Below are 22,823 nucleotides of genomic sequence, written 5' to 3'. Positions count from 1 at the left end.
ATATTTACATGTGTTTATGGCATTCTTTCTCATTATCTGAAGTCAACATGGATATATACTTTTTGAAATCTATTTTTTCTCTCATTTCCAGAAATACACATGGAAACTTAAAAATGTACCTCAAAGGACATATGCGTTAATGCAATGGGCTGAATGTGTCCCCCCAAAATTCATATGTTGGAATCCTAACCCCCAATGTGATGGTATTAGGAGGTGGGACCTTTGGGATGTAATTAAGGTGGAACTCTCATGAATAGGATTAGTGCCCTTACACAAGGTATTCCAGAGAGCTCTCTCTCCTGCTCTCTACCATGTGAGGATACAGGGAGAAGACGGAAGTCCACAACCCAGAACAGGGCCCTCACTAGAGCCCAACCACGTTGGCACCCTGATCTTGGACTTCCAGCCTCTAGAACTATGAGAAATAAGTTTTTATGGTTTATAAGCCACCCAGCCAAAATGGAACTTTATTATAGCAGCCTGAACTAAGACAATTAAATACAGACTTCACAAAACAGCTTGGAAAAAACTGGAAATAACCTCAATGTCCATCAATAGGAAGAAAGTTAAATAAGTTACAGTATAGCCATAGTATGGGAAAATAATTTAGTAGTTCTATATGTACTGACATGAAAAGATTTCCAAGACATAATAGAAAATATAAGACAGTATGACCCCTTTAATGTTAAAAGTTAAAATTGTGTATTTTTAATCACAAATACATAAATGTATTTTAGAAAAACAGAAAGACTGATAATGTTGAGTACCATGGGGTAAGTGAATGGTTTGAGGGAGATGAAGGTAGATTTCTGCTTCTACTCTCTATTGTTAGAATTTCTTTAATGAGAAGTTCTTATATTGTATTTTTTTAGTGGATAAACTAATGACATATAGATAGAAAAATGTTAGACAAAAAAAAAAAAAAGCAGTCAATAAGAATGACCAAAGGACCAACTCCCAGGGCATACAATCCAGCAAGAGCTGACTATATTATAGGACTTTTAAATAGTTTTAGTAGGCATTCTTATGGCCTAAGGCGGTAATTGAAGTTTCCATTTTAAAATACAAGAAAGCAAGGCAAACAGTTGTAATGAACATACTTACTGACAGATCTCAAAGTTTTCAATCGGAGAACACAACCACGAAAATTCAAGCAAAGCACATTTAGACGCCACCTTTGCAAAGTAGACACTATGTGTTTATCTGTGATTATATTTTTTACTGCGGAAAAATCAATCTAAAAAGGATAAACAAAAACATTAAGAAATGAGAGAGATCTTTTGCATGTAAAACTTTTAAAATATTTTTAAAGCATCAGAGAACTGAAATTTCTTCATCTCACCACTCAATTTTTTTTTTTGTTTGGGTTTTTTGTGGTCATTCCCAGGCTTAATTACAAATAGATTTTTTTTTCATGGTCATTCCTAGGTTTAATTAAAAACAGATTCCAAATGTCCAGTCCAGGTTGACAGCTGGGAGGGCAGGGGTCTCACATCCACCCCTCAACAGAGTCAACTGTCTTAGAGTGGCCTGGATGCCCCCCTATAATTCCAGGTGAGCCCCAAGGCTTCCCCCTTCTTCAATGTCAGTGAACCCTCCTGAGTTCATCATTAATGTGTGCCTGCTTTTTTCATGAGCACAAACTATACATTGAGTCCTTGACTATGGGAAAGACAATTTAGAGTGTGTGGTCTATACTGGCCTTTTCATAACTCATAATTTGGAGGGGGTAGTTCTAGAGAAAAGGAAAGATGACCTGAGTGTACCTGGCTGATTATATGTAAAATTGAAGATCACAGAGGTTTATGTGAGCTCCAAATGGCCAGAGCTGGTTGATAAACAATAACATAGTATTTTTTAAATTGAAGTATAGTTGATAACAATAACAGTATTAATACTATCTTTCAGCTAAAAGGTTAGGTATATGAACATCCACTTTCTCATTGCCTTCTGAACAAAACTATTCTTTGTGCTAAAATGTTTGTTATAGTTGTGCCACATTTGAGCACTCACAAATAAAGGAAAAAATAACTGCAAATGGAGGACAACGCATAATTGAGGAAAGAGAAATTTGCTGAACATAAAGCAGCTTAACTTCCTATCCTGGCTTTGTTCTTCACTGCCATATGCTCATATTTTCTTCATCTTTACCCAATGAAGTCTTGGCAGAAGTGCTGGCTTTTTCTGCCAGTTTTCTGCAAGATTTGTCCTGATTTTAATATTGTACATGTTCTTTCTCTTCCAGATCATTTGGATTTATTTATTTTTCTTCTTTATTGCTTTTCCAAAGGAAAAGGTAACACCTAATCTGTCACATAAGTAAGAGATTTATTACTTTAAATCAGTGGTTCTTAGTGTGGTCCTGGGACCAGTAGCATCAGCATCACCCAGGAACTTGTTGGAAATGCAAATTCTCAAGCCCCAGCCCAGACCTACTAAGTCAGAAACTCTGGGGGTGGCAACCATCAATCTGTCTTAACAATCCCTTCAGATGATTCTAATGCATTCTAAAGCTTAAGAATCACTGCCTTCAACTAAAAATACATCTAAGACAGGAATACTAAATTTGGTAGCTAAGAGGGGTTAACTAAGACAGAAGCACATTTTCTTATTGCCATTGCTGCATAAGGTGAGAGTAGAGCAGTATAGCCAACAATGGGATGGTGTTCTGATGAGATGTAAAGATTCTGAGTTGACTTATGGAGCTAGATTCCCTGTACCTTGTCAACTCCTCTTAGTTTCTTTGTCAAAGTTTCTGCAGAATGGCCCCGACCACCTATTCATGGGTCAGTCTGAGCACATGATATCATTTGTCCTCCAATCAATAGCAATTAAGGAGGGGTGGTGAAGCCAGCTATTTACTGGACTTAGGCGACAAGGAAAATGTTACCACTCCAACATTTGTTGATGGCATAAATGATCACAGTTGTTAAGATTAAAGCAATTTTCCAAGAAAAAGAAAAGAAAGGTCATCAGGGATAACACGTGCTTATTCTGTTGTTGGCTAAGACCTACCACCCAATGTCTCTTTGGAACGAAAAATATAAGCTTGTTCTAGTTTATGAGAATAGTACAAAAATAGTGCAATGACAAGAACAGTACAGAGGCATGAGCCTAGGAGTCCGCATCAGAAAATTCCTGAGTGTGTGTATGTACATGTGCATGCAAATACACTAAGAATTACCAAACAAGCTTTGCTTACATGTTGTATATTTTAGCCCTATTTCATACTCAGTAATTTTTTTTCCTTTACTCCATATTTTGTGCTGCTTCGTTGTATTTTTTGAACCAACAATATCAGCTAATATTTATTGAGTGCTGCCTACATGCCAGGCTCTACAGTAAGCACCTTGCTTGCATTTTCTCAATATATCTCTGGAGCTCCTTGAGTAAGGCAATGTTAAGCCTAACTCAGATATAATGGAGCTTTGTTTCAATCCAAAAATAATATTCAATTTATTTCTACTATTTAAATTAGAATATACTCATATTGAATCTCTTCAAATAACATGTTTTTATCTTGTCCTTCAGGCTTGTGCCTGGACAAAAGAGAAACAAATGCACCTACTTTTTGTGGCCCCATGTTGTGGAGCAGGGAAGAAGGTAGTCCCCATTACAGGTGGCTTTATGGCAGTCTATTCTCCTTTGAGAACTAGAATAAAGACATGGCTTCAGGTCGTGTCTACTTACACCGTTCCACAATGAGCTCATTTGTGTCATCAACAACCAGGAGCGATTAACTTGACCACATATTACCACATCTCTTAAACTGAGGTAGGAGAAAATCTAAACACAAAGAAAAAAATACACAATTTTGAAAAAATATGTGAATTTTGATCTAACTCTTCAATTTACCATTTTGTGTGTGTGTGTTAATAATGGTAATGTAATCCGTATATTGTGGTAGCAGGGGTTTATGTGCTTGAATTTTATCTGAAGGTAGGAATTTTATCTAGAGTTCTAGAACTTATCTGATGATGTCTTTGATATAATGTGATCAAATTGATAGTTGCAGAAGGATGGTGAGGAAGATAGGTAGATTTATTTTATTTTCTGAATGAAAGTGGTATTCTGCTAGAAAGTGAATAATTTCCCTAAATAGTAGCTGGTACTACATAGAAGGCGTTCAATAATTACTTGCTGAACTGGATTCTTTTTAAAGTTATAGGATTCCTGGGAAAGATCAATAAACCCACTTTGGCTTCTATTTCTAGAAAAATGGTAGACTAGAAAATCTGGAAATCCTCTTGATACAAAACATCAGTAAATGCTAAAACAAACATTTTAAAAAATATTTCCTTTTTAAATTTTTTAAAATTTCAGCTTTATTGAGGTATATTGACATAAAATTGTAAGATATTTAAAGTGTACATCATAGTGAGTTGATTTATGTATACACTGTAAAAGGATTCCCCCATCTAGTTAAATTAAACATATCCAACATCTCACATACTTATCGTTATTTATTTATTTTTATGAGAACATTTCAGTTCTACTCTGTTAGCAAATTTCAATTATACAACACAGTGTTATCAATCATAGTCATTATTTAGTTGACTTTAGATTACTTTTAATCTAAAGTGTATTAGATTATTTATCTCCGTGTATTACTTTAGATTCTCAGACCTTATTTATCTTATAGCTGAAAGTTTATACCCTTTTTCCAAACTCCCTATTTCCCCTACCCCATAACCCCTAATAATCACTTTTCTACTCTCTAAAACAAACATTTGTTTTTAAAAAATAACTGAGTTTTCAAGAAAGTAAGGAAAATACCCAGGGCCCCAGTCTTTGTAAACCCAGACGCACAATAAGATATCCATGCCATAGCTGCTTAGGATGGGAGAACGGTGGAGGTGGTTGCTGCTTTTCATAACAATTAGGTTCAGATTTTACTGGCCATGCAGGGACAGAAAAAGTTACCAGGCTTATACAAAGCTAGAGGTCATAACTGAGTCAGAGAGAGAAAGAGAAGGAGACAGAGAAAGGGAGAGAGAGAAATCCAGGATTATAAAAAAGAGAGATGTAAAAACAAAACAAAAAACTGCTATTGACAAGAGAAAAGCTAAAGTACCTAGCCTGGGATGAAAAAAATTTCCCAAAGAATTTGTAACCAAAGACCAGTTATTGTGTGCATTGGAATTTGAATTTTAATTATTTGTGGGATCTAACTTGAATTTATTAACTTTGTAATTGTATTTGATACATTAACATGAAAAGAGTTTCCAACTTGGTAGTAACTATGGGGCATTTGGCAGAAATAAATACCCTCTCTCTAAAGAAGCACACCCTCAAACCTGGCCTTGTAGAATTCCTACAGATTAAGCCACAACAAAATGAGCTCTCAATAAAAATTACAAAACACAGCAAGGAAAAAAAGTCCAACAAGAGTCAACAACAGAAAAACAATAACTTCATGAATAAAATTGTCAGTAATCATGAAAACATTAAGGTGATGAAGACAAAAAAATTCTTGAGAAAAGCTATTGTTGAAAGAGGGCTGGGCAGATTTATAAAGAAACCAAATAAAATTAATGGCAATTAAAAACATAATGATTGAAACTAAAAACTCAACAGATGAGTTAAATAGCAGAAGAAACCCAGCTAATACAAGAAATAGCAAACTGGATTATGTATAATGAAATTACACAGGATAAAGCACAGAGAGATAAAGAGATGGAAAATATAAAGGAGGTTAAGAGACACATTATATAACATAAAAATGTCCAATATTCTATATATCTTTATAGAATTTCCAGAAGGAAGGAACAGAGCAAATGGAATCAAAGCAAAACTCAAAAATATTACAGGCAAAAGTGCTTTAGAACTGATGAAAAGCAACAATTCTCAGATTTAAGAAGCACAAGAAATCCCAAACAGGATAATCAAGATACCATGGGTTTGTAGTGAAATTGCAAAAGGCCATAAGCAAAGGAAAACCTTAAATGCAACCGGAGACAGATTACCTACAAAAGAATGTCACTTAGCAGTCGCAGAAAGCATAGTCAGCAGAAAATACTTACCAATCTCAGACACCGCATGCAAGTAAATTACAACTCAAGGATGAGTATTAAGTAAAGACACTCTACGACAAAGACTGAGAGAGTTTGCCTCCAATAGACCCATCACAAAACAACTTCTAAAGAACATTGAAATCAGAGGAAAGGAGTGAGATGAAATAGTAATGATGGGCAAAGAAATTTAATAAGCATAAGGGTAAACCCAGCAACCTTATAAAAACATATAAGGATGATGACACATGGGAGTACAAAAAACAAGGGACAAAACCACTAGAATATATTCATATTCTAAGACTGGAGAAAGTAATCAGAGTTAAAATGTTCTAAATTCCATTAATTAGTCAGGAAGAAAGTATAGCTATTAATTTACTTTAGGCTTATTAAGGTAAATGCACATGTCAAAAATATTTAAGAGAAGCCATCGAAATAGTGGAAATAGAATGGATATCTTCTAACATGAAAATGGGGACAAGGGGGTAGCTTTTAAAATTCAATAAATAAAGGCAGGAAAGGACAAAACAGAAGCACATAAAAGAGAATAAATAGTATAAAATAAGATGAGAAAAATGAATCTAAGTATATCTAGTAATAATAAATTTAACAAAATTCACTGCTTGGAAGACAAAGATTATCCCTAATAATGTTTTTGCTTTAAAGTTTTCCCCTCTGATATCAATATAGCTATCAAATTTCCTTTCAGTTGTGTTCATCTTGTTCAGTATTGTATTTTAGGTGGATTTTTAAAATTTATTTGATAAAGAGGGTCATTACATTATAATTAAAGAAAACAATTCAAATAAGTTCCTAAAGATATATAACAATTCTAAATGAAAGTATCCAGTAGTATAGCTGCAAAGATGCAAGGAGAAATTGACAAATCCACAATCATGATGAAAGATTATATCAAAACTCTCAATTGTTGATAAATCAGTGTGAGGAAATAAAAATCCTTCCTGGATTCCTCAGTGCTCCTGTAAAAAGCTCTAGCCTCTGGAGACAGAAATCTATATGATAAAAAGGTAATGTTTTGTCTTCACTTCCTCTATAAACATTTTACTTTCCACATACTATGGAGATTAGATCTGTAGCTATCTGTCTAGTTAATTTCTCTGATCTAAAAGGATAATAAAACTTCTCTTGTCTCCCCAAGAAGGTCAAATGTGTATAATCTGGCCTAGTTCCCTAGGTCAAGCTCCCGAGATGTCAGGAAGATCCCTAATAATTTACATTCAAGGAGATATGTGTCCCAGGACCTGGAAGACATCTATAGATCATAAAAGCTAGAGACACTGGTGCTTATCTGGCCCTTGGAGAGATGTATTTACAAGCAGTCCTACCTCCCTCTTTTACTTATAAGGACCCTTGTGATTACATTGGATCCACCCAGATAAACAAGGATAATCTCACCATCTCAAGATCTTTAACTTGAGTCTGCAAAGACTCTTGCCATGTATTCACAGGTTCTGAGGATTGGGGGAGGGGGGGCATGTAGCACGGGGGACTATTATTCTGCCTATCAAACGATGTAAGGAAATGATAAACACTACATTTAAGAGAGCAGTTACTTTTTTTTTTTTAAGATCTTTATTGGAGTATAATTGCTTTACAATGTTGTGTTCATTTCTGCTGTATCACAAAGTGAGTCAGCTATACATATACATATATCCCCATATCTCCTCCCTCTTGCGTCTTCCTCCCACCCACCCCCCCATCCCACCCCTCTAGGTGATCACAAAGCACCGAGCTGATCTCCCTGTTCTATGTGGCTGCTTCCCACTAGCTATCTATTTCACATTTGGTAGTGTATATGTGTCCATGCCACTCTCTCACTTCATCCCAGTTTACCCTTCCCCCTCTCTGTGTCCTCAAGTCCATTCTTTACATCTGTGTCTTTATTCCTGTCCTGCCCTTATGTTCTCCAGAACCTTTTTTTTTTTTTTTTAGATTCCACATATATGTGTTAGCATGCAGTATTTGTTTTTCTCTTTCTGACTTACTCTGTATGACAGACTCTAGGTCCATCCACCTCACTACAAATAACTTAATTTCATTTCTTTTTATGGCTGAGTAATATTCCATCGTATATATGTGCCACATCTTCTTTATCCATTCTTCTGTCGATGGACACTTAGGTTGCTTCCGTGTCCTGGCTATTGTAAATAGAGCTGCAATGAACACTGTGGTACATGACTCTTTTTGAATTATGGTCTTCTCAGGGTATATGCCCAGTAGTGGGATTGCTAGGTCATATGGTAGTTCTATTTTTAGCTTTTTAAGGAACCTCCATACTGTTCTCCATAGTGGCTGTATCAACTTACATTCCCACCAACAGTGCAAGAGGGTTCCCTTTTCTCCACACCCTCTCCAGCATTTACTGTTTGTAGATTTTTTGATGATGGCCATTCTGACAGGTGTGAGGTCATACCTCATTGTAGTTTTGATTTGCATTTCTCTAATGATTAGTGATGTTGAGCATCCTTTCATGTGTTTGTTGGCAATCTGTATATCTTCTTTGGAGAAATGTCTATTTAGGTCTTCTGCCCATTTTTGGATTGGGTTGTTTTTTTGATACGGAGCTGCATGAGCTGCTGCTGCTTGTATATTTTGGAGATTAATCCTTTGTCAGTTGCTTCATTTGCAAATATTTTCTTCCATTCTGAGGGTTGTCTTTTTGTCTTGTTTACGGTTTCGTTTGCTGTGCAAAAGCTTTTAAGTTTCATTAGGTCTCATTTGTTTATTTTTGTTTTTATTTCCATTGCTCTAGGAGGTGGGTCAAGAAGGATCTTGGTGTGATTTATGTCATAGAGTGGTCTGCCTATGTTTTCCTCTAAGAGTATTATAGTGTCTGGCCTTATATTTAGGTCTTTAATCCATTTTGAGTTTATTTTTGTGTATGGTGTTTAAGAGAGCAGTTACTTCTGAGGGAGGGGGAAAATTGCAGTTAGAGAGGTTTTAATTGTATTTGTTAAGTTTTATTTCTTAAACTGAGTAGTGATTACACAGGTGTTCATTATATTTCTTTGCATGCCTAAAATATTTTATTTTAAAAACTTCACTTTTGAATAAAGTACCTAGGAATAAATTTAACTAAGGAGGTGGAAGACTAGTACACTGAAATTTCTTTCTTTACTGAAAGAAATTAAAGAAGACCTAAATAAATGGAAAAATATCCCAAGTTAATAGATTAGAAGACATAACAACAATAACAATAAAAGAAATTTAATCAGACTTTGAAATCTGCCTATGAATAAACACCAAAAACAAACAAACAAACCCACAGGCTCAAAGAGTTTACAAGACTATTCTATCAAATATCCAATGAATAGGTAATACTAATATGAATAATATTAAGATGTCAGTACTACCCAAAGTGATCTACAAATTCAGTATAATCCCTATCAAAATGCCAGTGGTCCTTTTTTTCCCCCAGAAACACAGAAAAGCCAATCCTCAAATTCATATGGGATTACAAGGGGCCCCAAGTAGCTAAAACAATTTTGAAAAAGAAAATCAAATTTAAAGGAGACATACTTCCCAATTTTGAAACTTATTCCAAAGCTACAGTAATCAAAACTGCATGGTACTGGCATAAGGATAGGTAAATAGACTGTTGTAGTAGAATTAAGAGTATGAGAATAAACCAATACATCTATGGTCAATTGATTTTTGCAAGGATGCCAAGAACATTCAATGTGGCAGGAACAGTCTCTTCAACAAACAGTGCTGGGACAACTGGATATCAAAATGCAGAAGAATAAATATTGGACCTCCTACCTCTCATCATACACAAGATTTACTCAAAATGGATCAATAACCTAAATATAAGGCTAAAATCTATAAAACTCTTAGAAGAGAACATAGGGGTAAATCTCCATGACCTTGGGCTTGGCAATGGACTCTTAGATATGACAGCAAAAGCATGAGCAATAAAGGAAAAAATAAATTAGGATTCATCAAAGTTTAAAACTTCTGTGCATCAAATGACTTTATCAGAAAGTAAAATCTCTATTTTTGTCTGTATGTGCTGCAAAGGGAAAAATGTGCCACAAATTAAGTCAGTCATTGAAATGGCCTAGAAGTACTGGAAAGGTATTATGGTCAATTGGATGGCCTGAAAAGTGTACCTGTACAGTTTTGCACATATACTATACTTGAGGAAGTATTATAATAGACAGGGTTTATGCCCAGGGGTAAAAGCAACCTAGAAAAGAGAAGTAGCAGCACAGAATAGCAGTAAAAGTGTAGGGCCAAATTTCTGAGACTGTAAGCAATGTGAGAACAAGTGACTTGTGTAAGAGTTGGGTAAGAACAACTTGGAGTAAGAGGGGGCCAGAAAGCAAAGCCCTAAGGGTAGCAAACTGTAATAGAACTAATGAAGACACAAAGTCACTGAAGAGAGCACCTCTGAGTCTCCTCAACACACAAGGAAATGGACATGCCACTGCTCAGGGTGGATTGAGCCTTTATTCCAGAGTCACTGCTACTCCTTGGAAGGTTACTGTCTTAGTTTCCCAAGGCTGCTGTAACAAATTATCACAAACTGTGTGGCTTAAAACAACAGAAAAGGGTACAAGTCTGAAATCACAGTGTTGGCAGGGCCATGCTCCCTCTGAAGGCTCTAGAGGTGGCTCCCTCCTTGCCTCTTTCTAGCTTCTGCTGTTTGCTGGCATTCCTTGGCATTCCTTGGCATTCCTTGGCTTGTAGCTACATCACTCCAGTCTTTTTCACATGGCTTTCTTCCCTCCTGTGTGTTTCTGTGTATCTAAATCTCCCTCTCCTTTCTTGTATGAAGAAACCAGTCATTAGATTTAAGACCCACCCTAATCCAGTGTGATGTTATCTTAGCTAATTACATCTATTTTCAAACAAGGTCACATTCTAAGGCTCTGGTTGGACATGAATTTTGGAGCGATACTACTCATTTCAATTACCTAACTTCCCTGAGTCCATTTCCACATCTGCAAAATGAGGGTCTTTGATGAGATAATCTCCCAAAGCCTCTTCCATACTGAAAATTTTATGATTACTGTTGTGATTCATGGCCAGATAGTTAAAACTAGACTTCTAATTGTATTGCCATTGTGTGATCTTTAATGTTAAGTTTAAAAGGTTTATTTTTCCCATATCATGTAATTAAATTACTTTTAAATGAGAATTCTAACAGAATATTATTTATAACCAAAAGAAAGTCCATTTCTAACTGGATTGTACCCATCATCCAGGTGCAAAAATGGAGACAGACTTTTATATGAAAGGCATTCCTGCATTCTTGTCTACCTAGTAGAAAAGCAAGGGGCTAATAGAAAAAGACCATATAATGCCATTTCCAATATGTGGTATTAATTTATTCACTAGTTCATTTAACACTTATTGTTAAGCACCTGCTCTATGACAATCATACCTCACTAATTCTATAGAACATTACCCAGAAATATTTAAGAGGCAGGTTTTCCACATCTCAGTGTGGAATAAATTTTTGTAAAGAATTTAAGTGCAATTACCATAAACTTACACTTTCTCCTAGGGAGTCATGCCATTGTTGTGCAATATATATTGAGAGTTCTAAAACATTCATACGCGTTTACACTTGGAAAAACGGAAAGTAACTCCACAAGGAACAGGGGCTGTTGCCAACATGGAAACCTGGGAAGAACATCAGGGCAGGTGAGTGTGGATTTCTAATTCAATTCCATAGAAAATTACTGTGTGGTTATTCTATGCAAGGGATTCTAACAACAACAGCAAAAAAACTGACAAGATGTGACAGAGAATAAAAAGCGAAGTTTTAAGAAAACTTAATACCATGAAACTATATATAAGTATCAAGTATGAGGCTATTCAGTCTTCCTATTTAATATGTATCAGTCAGTACCCACTATGTGCCAGGTGGAGTTGGGATCTTTAGGAGAGGAAAGAACACCTAGTGGTCGTGAAAACATAGTGAGGTGAGCTAGAGAAATGAAAGCCCATATCACAAGGGAATTGAAGGGATGTAACAAAGAAGACAAAATAGGAGAGAGGAACCTTGCACCCCTAGTAGGGGGAGAACAAAAGAAAAAGAATTCACAAGTTCAAGGAAGCCTGCTCTGCCCCTAAGCAGTCAAAACAGGTGCTGGTGGTATACGATCCCAGCTAAGGAATATGGCAGCAGCTGGAAGAAGAGTCTACCTAGAGTCTGAGACCTTTCACACTTAATGCCCCCTCCTCACTCCTCCTGACTCACGTGGTAATGAATGACACTTGCAAGATACCAGGAATGGTTCCTGGGATGGGAGACTATGAAACGTTGACAGTAAGCTGAAGCACCAGGTGTACAACAGATATTTTCATTTTGACCTCAAATGATAGAACTAGCATCCCTGAGAGGAAATCAACAGCTGACAGATTTCAGCTTTACGTAAGGAAAGTCCTCTAGGCTAGTCCCTTCTAGCACAAAGACTCTATGATTTTAGGATTTTGTAATTCTCTGCTCTCCCAAGCAAGCAAGTTCTAAAAGAAAAGAATGTATAATGGTCATGGTGAGAATTAAATATATTCTCTAACCCTCTGTGGTGTTCGATTGGTATTGGAACACATATCAGCACATGTGTTCCACATAAGAGTAGGGAGAAGGATCAAGGAAGAGCTAAAATGAAATGGGCTGACTAGGAAGGGTGTCTGCTCACTGACTATGATAGAACATTGAGTGTGTTACCGAGGAGATACTGTTGGAAGAGATGAACTTTAAGTTCCTCGTAGACAAAGATTCTATTATTCTAAGATTTTGTAATTCCTTGCTTTCCAAGACAAGCCAGCTCTTAAAAAAAAAACAACTTCATGAGAATTAAATCTATTCTCTAGTAACACCAGCACTCCCTACTTATTTGTTAGATTGCCTGGATAGTAATGCATTTCATGTGGGAGTTCTTGCTGTAAGCACAGTGGAAACCAAACAAAAATAAGTCCAGACACTATTGGCACTGGAGGGGAAAAATGTTACAGTATAAATCTTCTAAATCAGACACAATTTATGCATCACAGAATTATGCGACAGTGTGCACTGTCAAATAACTGTAGCAATGCCTCCTGAGCAACTGTATAGCACTCGGTTTACAAAATGCTATAATGTGCATGCTGGCCAAGTCATTCTGCAAGGCCTATATATTCAAGTTGCTTGGTAAAGCTGAAGAGGGATTCCCTTCAGGTCAAGATATCTGTATTTCTCGAGGTTTATACAAGAGAAAAAGTAGAAATGAGAAAAACATGCCTGTGAAAGATTGATTTCCACTAAGCTAAGTCAGGTACCACTCACTGGTACCTCTATCCAATGACTGAGTAGGTGAGTCTGTTAGTGAGCTCTAAACCAAGAGACCATACCTCAAAGCTGGAGAAATGGAAAAGATCCTTTCTCTTGATGGAAATAAGATATAATAAAAATTAAAGGTTCAGTTTTGGTCCATTACACATAATGTGCCAAAGTCTATATCACAACCTTCAGGTAGGCCTGGTCCTCTGCCCGGGAATAAAAGAACGATGGAGGGATGTGAAAACCCGAACCCTTCCTCTTTCTAAACCTATTAGGTGGGACTAACACAGTAGGCCTCTGAGTGGAATGTGAGTAATAGCCGCTCCCAGAGGAGGGTGTCCACTTAGGAGGGCTACCCAGTGCGGATGTTTGAGCTTCAGTGGGGGAGGCGGGCATCCAAGTGAGGCAGGAGTGAGGGGTGAGGGCATGGTGTCGGAGGTGGGGCACCAACAGCATGAGGAAGCTGGCCTGGCACAGGGCTTAGAGCCCAAGTGCACAGGAAGGTGATCTAGTCAAGCAATGGGGACCCCAGGAGAGATAAGGCAGGTGGTCACCCTGGGGGGGTTGGGGGAGAGATGGAGCTTAGTGGTGTGAGAAGCACATCGATTCTTGAGATGAGGGACTGGCCTGTGTGGAATGTCAGAACCAGAGGAGTGTAAGGAGGGTGGTACTTGCACAGGAAAGGAGGCCGTGACGGTAGGAGATTGGTACATATGGGGAAGAGGTGGATAGATCAACTTAAAAGGCTAGGAAATTGGGAGCCAGGTTTCTCCCTCTAGGAGAAGGTAGTTATGAGTGTGGAAAGGAAGAAAACTAGAATGAACCCTGTGGTGTTACACTGGAATTGGGTATTGGTGGGAAATCATGGTTTTCGATTATACACAACTAGATAAATAGGGGAGGCTAGAAGCAGGAGAATCATCCCCTGAAGCTCATGCAGAGTGGACTCTTGAACCAAATCAAGGTTCTGTTAACAAGAAAGAGGGGAGGGATTGACTATTCAGCAGCAAACATCTTGCCAGTCCACCACCCAACAGATCATCAAAGTAGGGAGCAAACACCTTTAGCTTCAGGACGCTTTCACCACCTCTTTGATTTCCTGGGTCTTAGTCACTAACCTATAGTATTTCTAGGTTATTGCTAGACCAGGGGTCAGCAAACATTTTCTAAAAAGGGCCAAAGAGTAAATATTTTGACTTTGTGGGCCAAGAGGAAATGTCCTCAACTCACTGAACAACAAATCACCAAAAGATGAATGGTCTTTTTTATTTAACATCTGAAAATGTAAAAACTATTTTTAGTTAGAAACTCATACAAAAATAGGTGGTGGTGGGCAGGTTTGTCCCATAGGCCACAGTTTGCCACCCTTGCTGTAGACCATCCCCATCCTCAGCACTCCCAAGATGGGCCCAGCTTGGTGGGTCTTCTGGGACTTAACCTAAAAGAGCTATGGCATCTGCAAGATCCCTTGGGGCAAGCCAAATTCTTAACCCTATTTGTTTCTTGTCACCCCTGTCCTGAGGGCAACCTGTGTCCTGGTTAATCAGAACAAATAGAGCCAAATTTAGGGACAAGAAATGAAAAATCCCCAAAGATCTTTTTTGGCAGCACTGCTTTGCCTCAAAAGGGCCAGTTTTCACAATTCCCAGAGATTAAAAATAGAGTTCTGTTAGAATGTGAATATATTTAAACATTCACTAGTAATCGAGGTCATCATTAGGCAGCTTAGGCATAAGTGCTTTTAAATGTCAGAATAAACCTCTTGGGTCCATTCCACCATTGACTGTCTACCAGTGGGATTGTTTAGTATTGGTTTAGTATTGGTAGGCTCATTCGCAAACATTATAGCTCACATCAGCTTTATCCCCATTATACAAATCAGGAAACTGAAGGTCAAAGAGATTAAATTACATGCTGTAGGTTACACAATGTCTCAGTCAGCTCAGGCTACTATAACAAAATACCATAGACTGAGTGGCTTGAACAACAGACATTTATTTCTCACAGTTCTGGAGGCTGGGAAGTCCAGTATCAAAGCACTGGCAGATTTGGTTCTTGGTAAGGGCTTTTTTCCTGGCTTGTAGACAACTGCCTTCTTGTTGTGTCCTCACATGGTAAAGAAAGGAAGCTCTGGTGTCTCTTCCTCTTCTTCTAAGGGCAGAAATCCCATTATGGGGCATCTACCCTCATGACCTCTTCTAAACCTAATTATCTCCCCAAGATCCTACTTCCTAACCATCTCATTGGGAGTTAATACTTCAACGTATGAATTTGGTAGGGGCACAAACATTCAGTCCATAACACACAGTTTTCCAGAGCTCAGATTCATACTTTGATTTTCTAAATTTAGGATTCATTTCCCTACACAATTTCCGCTGAAACTTTACCCCATTCTAGAATGATATATTGTTCTCACCTGACTGCCACCTGCCTAGAATAGAATGAGTCATAAAACACCTTTCAGCATAAATTTTAATCCTCACCATATAACCTCTATTTTGAATATTTTTCCAAAGCCTCATAATTACTGGACATTTTCCAATCATAAACTACTTGACGGTATGAAAAGACTTTCATCATTTTTCTGACAAATTCTCCTAAGAGATATTTGTGTCAAAATTCTGGAAACACCCATTTACTTGAAGAAAAAATTTGTTTGAAAGTAAACCTCAATTGTTTAATGAAGTCATTCTCCTCATCCAAAGTCAAAATGGAACTTTTACCAGTACAAGGTCAAGAGTTTTCTGTTCCCTGTTTAAACTAACCATTCCTTTTTGCACAACATCTAATGTCAAAAAATATAACAACACTTTCCCTTCCAAACAGAGGAAAATTTAACCATATCCCATTAGAAATAGAACTCCCAAGAGTAGAACACTTAACAGTTAATCTGCTTCCATGGCTAAATTGCATGTTCTATTTAAACTTAATCTTTAAAAAATTTAAATATTATTTCAATTCCTGGACCATTCGTAGCAACTATCTTGTTCTGCTTACCCAAAGTAGGACATTCTAGAGAAGCTATTTGTGTTTTTAATGCAGTATTTCTGATGTATAAAATGGTAGATATTCTAAAAACTGTGAGCTTCTTCTCATGTATATAGAATCTTAAGGAAAAATAATAATGTGAGTTTTTCACTCTGTATCTTTCTTCTATTTCTCCCTAACTTAAACTTATTCTCAAAGGAGATATATGCTCTCTAGGAGACAGTATCCTAAAAAACATTCTACTATGATTCCCAAATGCCATTAAAAGTCAAAATATTGTTTTGAATATAATAAGTTCCATATGGGTCTGAACTATGGTTTGGTGGTTATAGCCTGACATTCAAGAGTTAGATCCCAGGGACATATAAACCAATATTTCCACAAGTGTTACTTAAAATATTAAAAAATATTTGGTAGGAAAAAATAATTATGTGACCAAATAAGTTTGGGAAATTCAGATCAAAGCAAAGTAAAATATTATGAAACATTTAAGCATCTAGAGGAAGAAAGAAATTAATAATAAGCATATATCCATTAATCAGATTTAACAAATATTACCCTTTTAGAAACTAAAGTCAAGAACTTTTTCTTTAGGACCTTCTTTTAGCTCCAGAAAGACAATGACATTAACCATTTACTGTGAACCTCATTTTTGTTTTCTTAAGGTAAATTCTCTATCCTCACAGCTTCCAAGATGCCACATTATCCTGGTTTTTCCCTGACTCTCCACCCTGGTTCTCTGCTCTCTCCATTTTTCTATTAGTCTAGGGAAACAATAGGATATATACATATGCATGCACACACACACACACACACACACACACACACACACAATAAGGAATTGGCTCCCACAATTATGGAAGCTGAGAAGTCGAAGCTCTGCAGTTGGCAAGCTGGCTATTTGGCCTTCAATGGCTTGTATGACACCCACTCACACTGGGGAGAGCCATCTGCTTTACTCAGTGAGCTAATTCAAATGTTAATCTCATCCAAAAACATCCTTACAGACACACCCAGAAATAATGATTAGCCAAATATCTGGGCACCCCATGGCCCATTCAAGTTGACACATAAAATTAACCATAACAGTCCCCAGTTGGCTTCCCTGCCTTTTCTTAAATCATGGGTATTTCCCAAGGCTCACCCTTAGGCACCAGCAAATTTTTAAAAATTCTCTCCCTCAAAGAGTTTGTTCATTCTTACGGCTTATATGATATTTTATTTATGACAACTACCTAATCAAAATTTTAATGCTACACTTTCAATAAGAACGGAAAGAAGCTTGTGTGAAGGTGGAAAGGGCATTTACATTTATTGTGCACTTCCTCTGTGCTAGGCATTTCATTTTAATTCTTAGAAGACCCCTGTTATGTGTCCATTGTTATCCTAGTCCAAAGATAGAGGGACCTAACTCTACACCATTTTCCAGTTCTACCTGGATTAGGCTTGCTACATAACATACAGGATGCCCAATTAAATTTGAATTTACATAAACAACTAATAAATTTTTAGTATAAGTATGTGCCACATATTGTACAGGACAAAGTTATACTACAAAGGAAAAGAAAACTTTACCTGAAATTTAAATTTAATTGGGCATCCTGTATTTTTACTTGCTAACTCTGGCAACCCTCACCTGAATTGGGGTCCTCCATTGCTTGTTCTGGTCCCTTAGCTCTGTATACAGACCCTCTGTGTCTGCCTGACCACCTGTCCCTCATCACCTGCCTGTCGCCATGTGTGCACCACATGTTGACAGCTGCCATACCCCGATCCCTGTGTTCTACGCACCTGCAGGACTCTCACCAGATGGGAATTCGTCCATGCTCACTACCTGGCCTGGCTGTGGCTGTTTGGCCAAATCCTCTGAAGACCATTCTCTACCACAGTCAGCTATGGAACAGTCTTCCCCTCACTCCACCCAGAACTAGCACCACCCTGGTGGTCGTGATCCTGGTTAAGTGTCCCACCAGCATATAAACCACGCCCACTTTCCATACAATACAAGGTCTTGTGGGAAGGGGGAAAATAGGGATAGAAAACTGATTTTAAAAACACAAAAAAGGGGGCTTCCCGGGTGGCGCAGTGGTTGAGAATCTGCCTGCCAATGCAGGGGACACGGGTTCGAGCCCTGGTCTGGGAAGATCCCACATGCCGCGGAGCAACTAGGCCCGTGAGCCACAACTACTGAGCCTGCGCGTCTGGAGCTTGTGCTCTGCAACAAGAGAGGCCGCGACAGTGAGAGGCCCGCGCACCGCGATGAAGAGTGGCCCCCACTCACTGCAACTGGAGAAAGCCCTCGCACAGAAACGAAGACCCAACACAGCCAAAATAAATAAACAACAACAAAAAAAAACACACAAAAAAGCAAAGCCAGAGAGGCATCTTACAGCTCAGGGCAGCAGAATGAGCCCCAGAAAGGAAGAGTAGACAGGATTTTTGTAAAGCATTTTTTCACCATTGATAAGACTGTAAGCATCATGTTTATCAAAGCAGTGAATTCCACAGGCTGTACGACATAGCTAAGTCACTGAATATTGGAATTAGAACCAAAATCAACAAGATGAAATTGAACAGGAATAACAGGAACTGCTGTGTTTAGGTTGAGAATAGCAGTGACATAAGGTAAAACTGCTGGCCAGCAGTTCAGATAAAAAAGACCTCAGCGGGCTTCCCTGGTGGCGCAGTGGTTGAGAATCTGCCTGCCAATGCAGGGGACACGGGTTCAAGCCCTGGTCTGGGAGGATCCCACATGCCGCGGAGCAACTAGGCCCGTGAGCCACAATTGCTGAGCCTGCGCGTCTGGAGCCTGTGCTCCGCAACAAGAGAGGCCGCGATAGTGAGAAGGCCTGCGCACCGCGATGAAGAGTGGCCCTCACTTGCCGCAACTAGAGGAAGCCCTCGCACAGAAACGAAGACCGAACACAGCCATACATAAATAAATAAATAAATTAAATAAAATAAAATAAAGAAAATATTGCCAAAACAGAAAGAGAAAGACATGTTAAAAAAAAAAAAAAAAAAAAAAGACCTCAGCAGTTTTGTTCAACACAAGTTCAAGGACAGGCATTATGATGTAGTAGAGGAAAAAACAAGACTTAGATTCAAACATACCCTACCTCAATTCCTGATTTCACCACTTAGGGAAAGAATGGGAGCTTATGGCAGACATCTGTGCTGCATTCCCATGCCAACCCTCCTAAGAGGTGACAGGCCCCCTAATGGGAGCCCTCTGAAGGCCACAGCAACTGACCTCTAAAAAGCCTGCCTTGAGCGCCGTGGTAAAAATCCCTGTGTCCAAGCTTGGTTCAGAAACTGTGGAGCCTCCTGCCTTCAAGGGACTGAATCAACTTAGGAAGCACAGGTGTGGTGGCCAGCACTGGACTTGGTGGGCTCAAGTCCAGTGCTCTTCTTGGGTACTTGGGTTCTAAGAGACCTCTAAGACTCTTGCACAACCAAGGAGCAGGGGCCAAGGGGGATTAGGATTACATTTCATGATTGAGATTGACTTTACTGGCTGCCAAATGGGTGGGGACATGTAGCAGACTGACCTGACATAGGGGAATAAATAAATATGACATTTATTTTCATCCAAATATTAGGGAGTATAATTCACACTCTACAAAGTTTAAAGGACTTGTTCAGTCAGACAGACTCAGACCAATCCCAACCATACCACTGCGATTTAACCTACTTTCCAAGCATCATTTCGTTTATTTGCAAAAAAGAAAATATAATGCCAAATTCACAAAGCTTTTAGGAGAATTACATGAGATAACTTGTGGTAAAAACCGTAACATAGTTCTTAGTGTGGTATGGTTGCATTTTATACAAATATGAATTCTGTGGATTTAAAATAGTGCAATAAAAAATATGAGACCCATTATATGGCAAAATTTGAAAAAAATGTGAATCCTATTTTATATTTTTATTCTTATGTGGAAAAACATCTTGAATGGGTATCGTTTGCTAATCACTAATTGGATGTGGAGAATAAAAATAAAAGGGGAAGTTTAGGATGACCCTCACAGTTAAGATTTGGGTGACAAGTGATGATACTGTTTACCAAGAAAGGCCAGGAATATGGAGGGGTGGGGAGAAGTCCCCCAAGGGCAGTAGGGAGGTGATGTCTTTAAGTTGGACAAGCTAGGGGTAGATTCTGTGGAACATTCAGGTAGAGGTACTCAGCAAGTATTGCTGATAGTGGCCTGGGTCTCAGAAGAGAAAGCTGGCTGGAGATATATAGATTTGAAAGTCAGGAGTAAACAGCATATAACCTAAAGCATGTATTTGAAATCACCCAGAGATTGAGGATGGAATGAGAAGATCAAAGAAGCAATGATGTAGCCTTTACAAATACTATCATACAAGAAGTGAATAGGAACACATTATTTCTAGAGGAATCTTAAAAGGAATGTTCAGAGATGTGGACAGAAAACCAGGAGGGAGTGTTGTCACTGAGGCTGAGTTTAAAGAGAGATTTTTCTTCAATAATTTTTTAATTGAAGTATTTTAGATTTACAATGTTTGGTTAATTTCTGCTGTACAGCAAAGTGATTCACTTATATATATACATTTTTAATATTCTTTTCCATTATGGTTCATCATAGGATATTGAATATAGTTCTCTGTGCTATACAGTAGGACCTTGTTGCTTATCCATTCTATGCATAAAAGCTTACGTCTGCTAACCCCAACCTCCCACTCCATCCCTCCCACACCCTCCTGCCCCTTGGCAACCACAAGTCTGTTCTCTATGTCCATGATTCTGTTTCTGTTTCATAGATAGGTTCATTTGTGTCACTTAGATTCCACATATAACTGATATCATATGGTGTTTGTCTTTCTCTTTCTGACTCACTTCACTTAGTTGATAATCTCTAGTTGCATCCATGTTGCTGTAAATGGCATTATTTCATTCTTTTTTATGGCTGAGTAGTATTCCACTGTATATATGTACCACATCTTCTTTATCCATTCATCTGTTGATGGACATTTAGGTTGTTTCCATGTCTTGGCTATTGTGAATAGTGCTGCTATGAACATAGGGGTGCATGTATCTGTTTGAATTACAGTTTTGTCTGGATATATGGCTAGGAAGGACTGCTGGATCATATGGTAATTCTGTTTTTAGTTTTCTGGGGAACCTCCATACTGTTCTCCATAGTGGCTGCACCATCTTACATTCCCACCAACAGTGTAGGAGGGTTCCCTTTTCTCCACATCCTCTCCAGCATTTGTTATTGGTAGACTTTTTAATGATGGCCATTGTGACTGGTGGTGGTACCTCATTGTAGTTTTGATTTGCATTTAGAGAGAGACTTAATGCTAAAGAAGTTGTCATCAATGTCAGGTCACAGAAAGGTCAATAAAGTCATAACATTTTCATCAGCTGTTGAAGGTCAATGGAGAGTCTAGCTAGCACAACTTCAGTGGAAAAATGGGAGCAAAGATGGGCTTCAGGAATGTCTATTTTAAGGGAGGTGATACTTGCACTGGATGCTGCCCTGATCAAATCACACTTGGAATATTTCTTCTAACTTTGGCACTGTTGAGTGTGAGGTACTGATTGGAGGAGACAGCCATTGCATAGGAGAAGAGAGGCAGGCAGGCATCAAGATTAGGTAGTGAAAGGGAAAAACAAATATTGTGTATTAACGCTTATCTGTGGAACCTAGAAAAATGGTACAGATGAACCGGTTTGCAGGGCAGATATAGAGACACAAATGTAGAGAACAAACGTATGGACACCAGGGGGGAATGTGGCGGGGGAGTGGTGGTGGTGTGATGAATTGGGAGATTGGGATTGACATGTATACACTAATATGTATAAAATAGATAACCAGTAAGAACCTGCTATATAAAAAATAAATAAAATAAAATTCAAAAAAAAAATTAGGTAGTGAAAATAGAAGATAAATTAGAAGGCTCAGGAAAAACCAAACAGATAAGCCATGTTGTATGGAAATTAGAAAGACAAAACAAAGGGGGCAGAGGCAGGAATATGGAGTGATTTACATTTTTTAACCACAAAAGTAACAGCAGCCAGGAACACAGTGTGGATCAGACCCCATGGGGTTGAGGGTCTCAGCATGGTGCATTCTCCACACACTATTACTCTGGCAAAAGATGCCTTCATGATGCAAACAGCATTATGAGGAAATCCTCAAGCTCTGAATAAAAACATAACTGGTCAGAGCCTTAAATGACCTGGGTATCTCTATCTGGGAGACAGAGCTTTCCATATAAAAGGATTAACTTGAACCTGGGTGCACAAGACCCACCCTGGGTGCTGCTACTCCCACTGATTCTCATCTGACTCAGTGTTGAGCAGTAAGTCACATGAGTGAATATTCACATTGTCTAGTGTCGTTTTCTCTCACACTGCTACTTGAAGGGAAACCTCAGGACCAGTATAAGGAGGGAGCTGAGTATAAAAGTACAGAGCGATCCAGGCCACCTATTTACCTGGAGAGCTCCCCTGTATTTAGAAAGTTGGGCCCATTCAGGGTGGGGCGAAACATGGTCCA

At 38.3% G+C, this 22,823-nt stretch overlaps 1 protein-coding gene across 1 annotated transcript in view; it reads right to left on the bottom strand.

Moving 5' to 3' along the window:
- Positions 1–22,823, bottom strand: part of FBXL13 (F-box and leucine rich repeat protein 13) — a 188,044-nt gene that overhangs the window by 116,387 nt on the left and 48,834 nt on the right. The window contains exons 8-9 of the mRNA XM_068549800.1: positions 3,691–3,786; positions 1,105–1,237 (exon numbers count right to left, since the gene is read on the bottom strand). Of these exons, the coding sequence (XP_068405901.1) occupies positions 1,105–1,237; positions 3,691–3,786 (229 nt within the window). The remainder of the gene's footprint in view (positions 1–1,104; positions 1,238–3,690; positions 3,787–22,823) is intronic.

The sequence above is a fragment of the Eschrichtius robustus genome, chromosome 8, assembly GCF_028021215.1.
Source record: "Eschrichtius robustus isolate mEscRob2 chromosome 8, mEscRob2.pri, whole genome shotgun sequence".
Taxonomy (NCBI): Eukaryota; Metazoa; Chordata; class Mammalia; order Artiodactyla; family Eschrichtiidae; genus Eschrichtius; species Eschrichtius robustus.
This window is presented reverse-complemented; position numbering and strand designations above follow the sequence as displayed.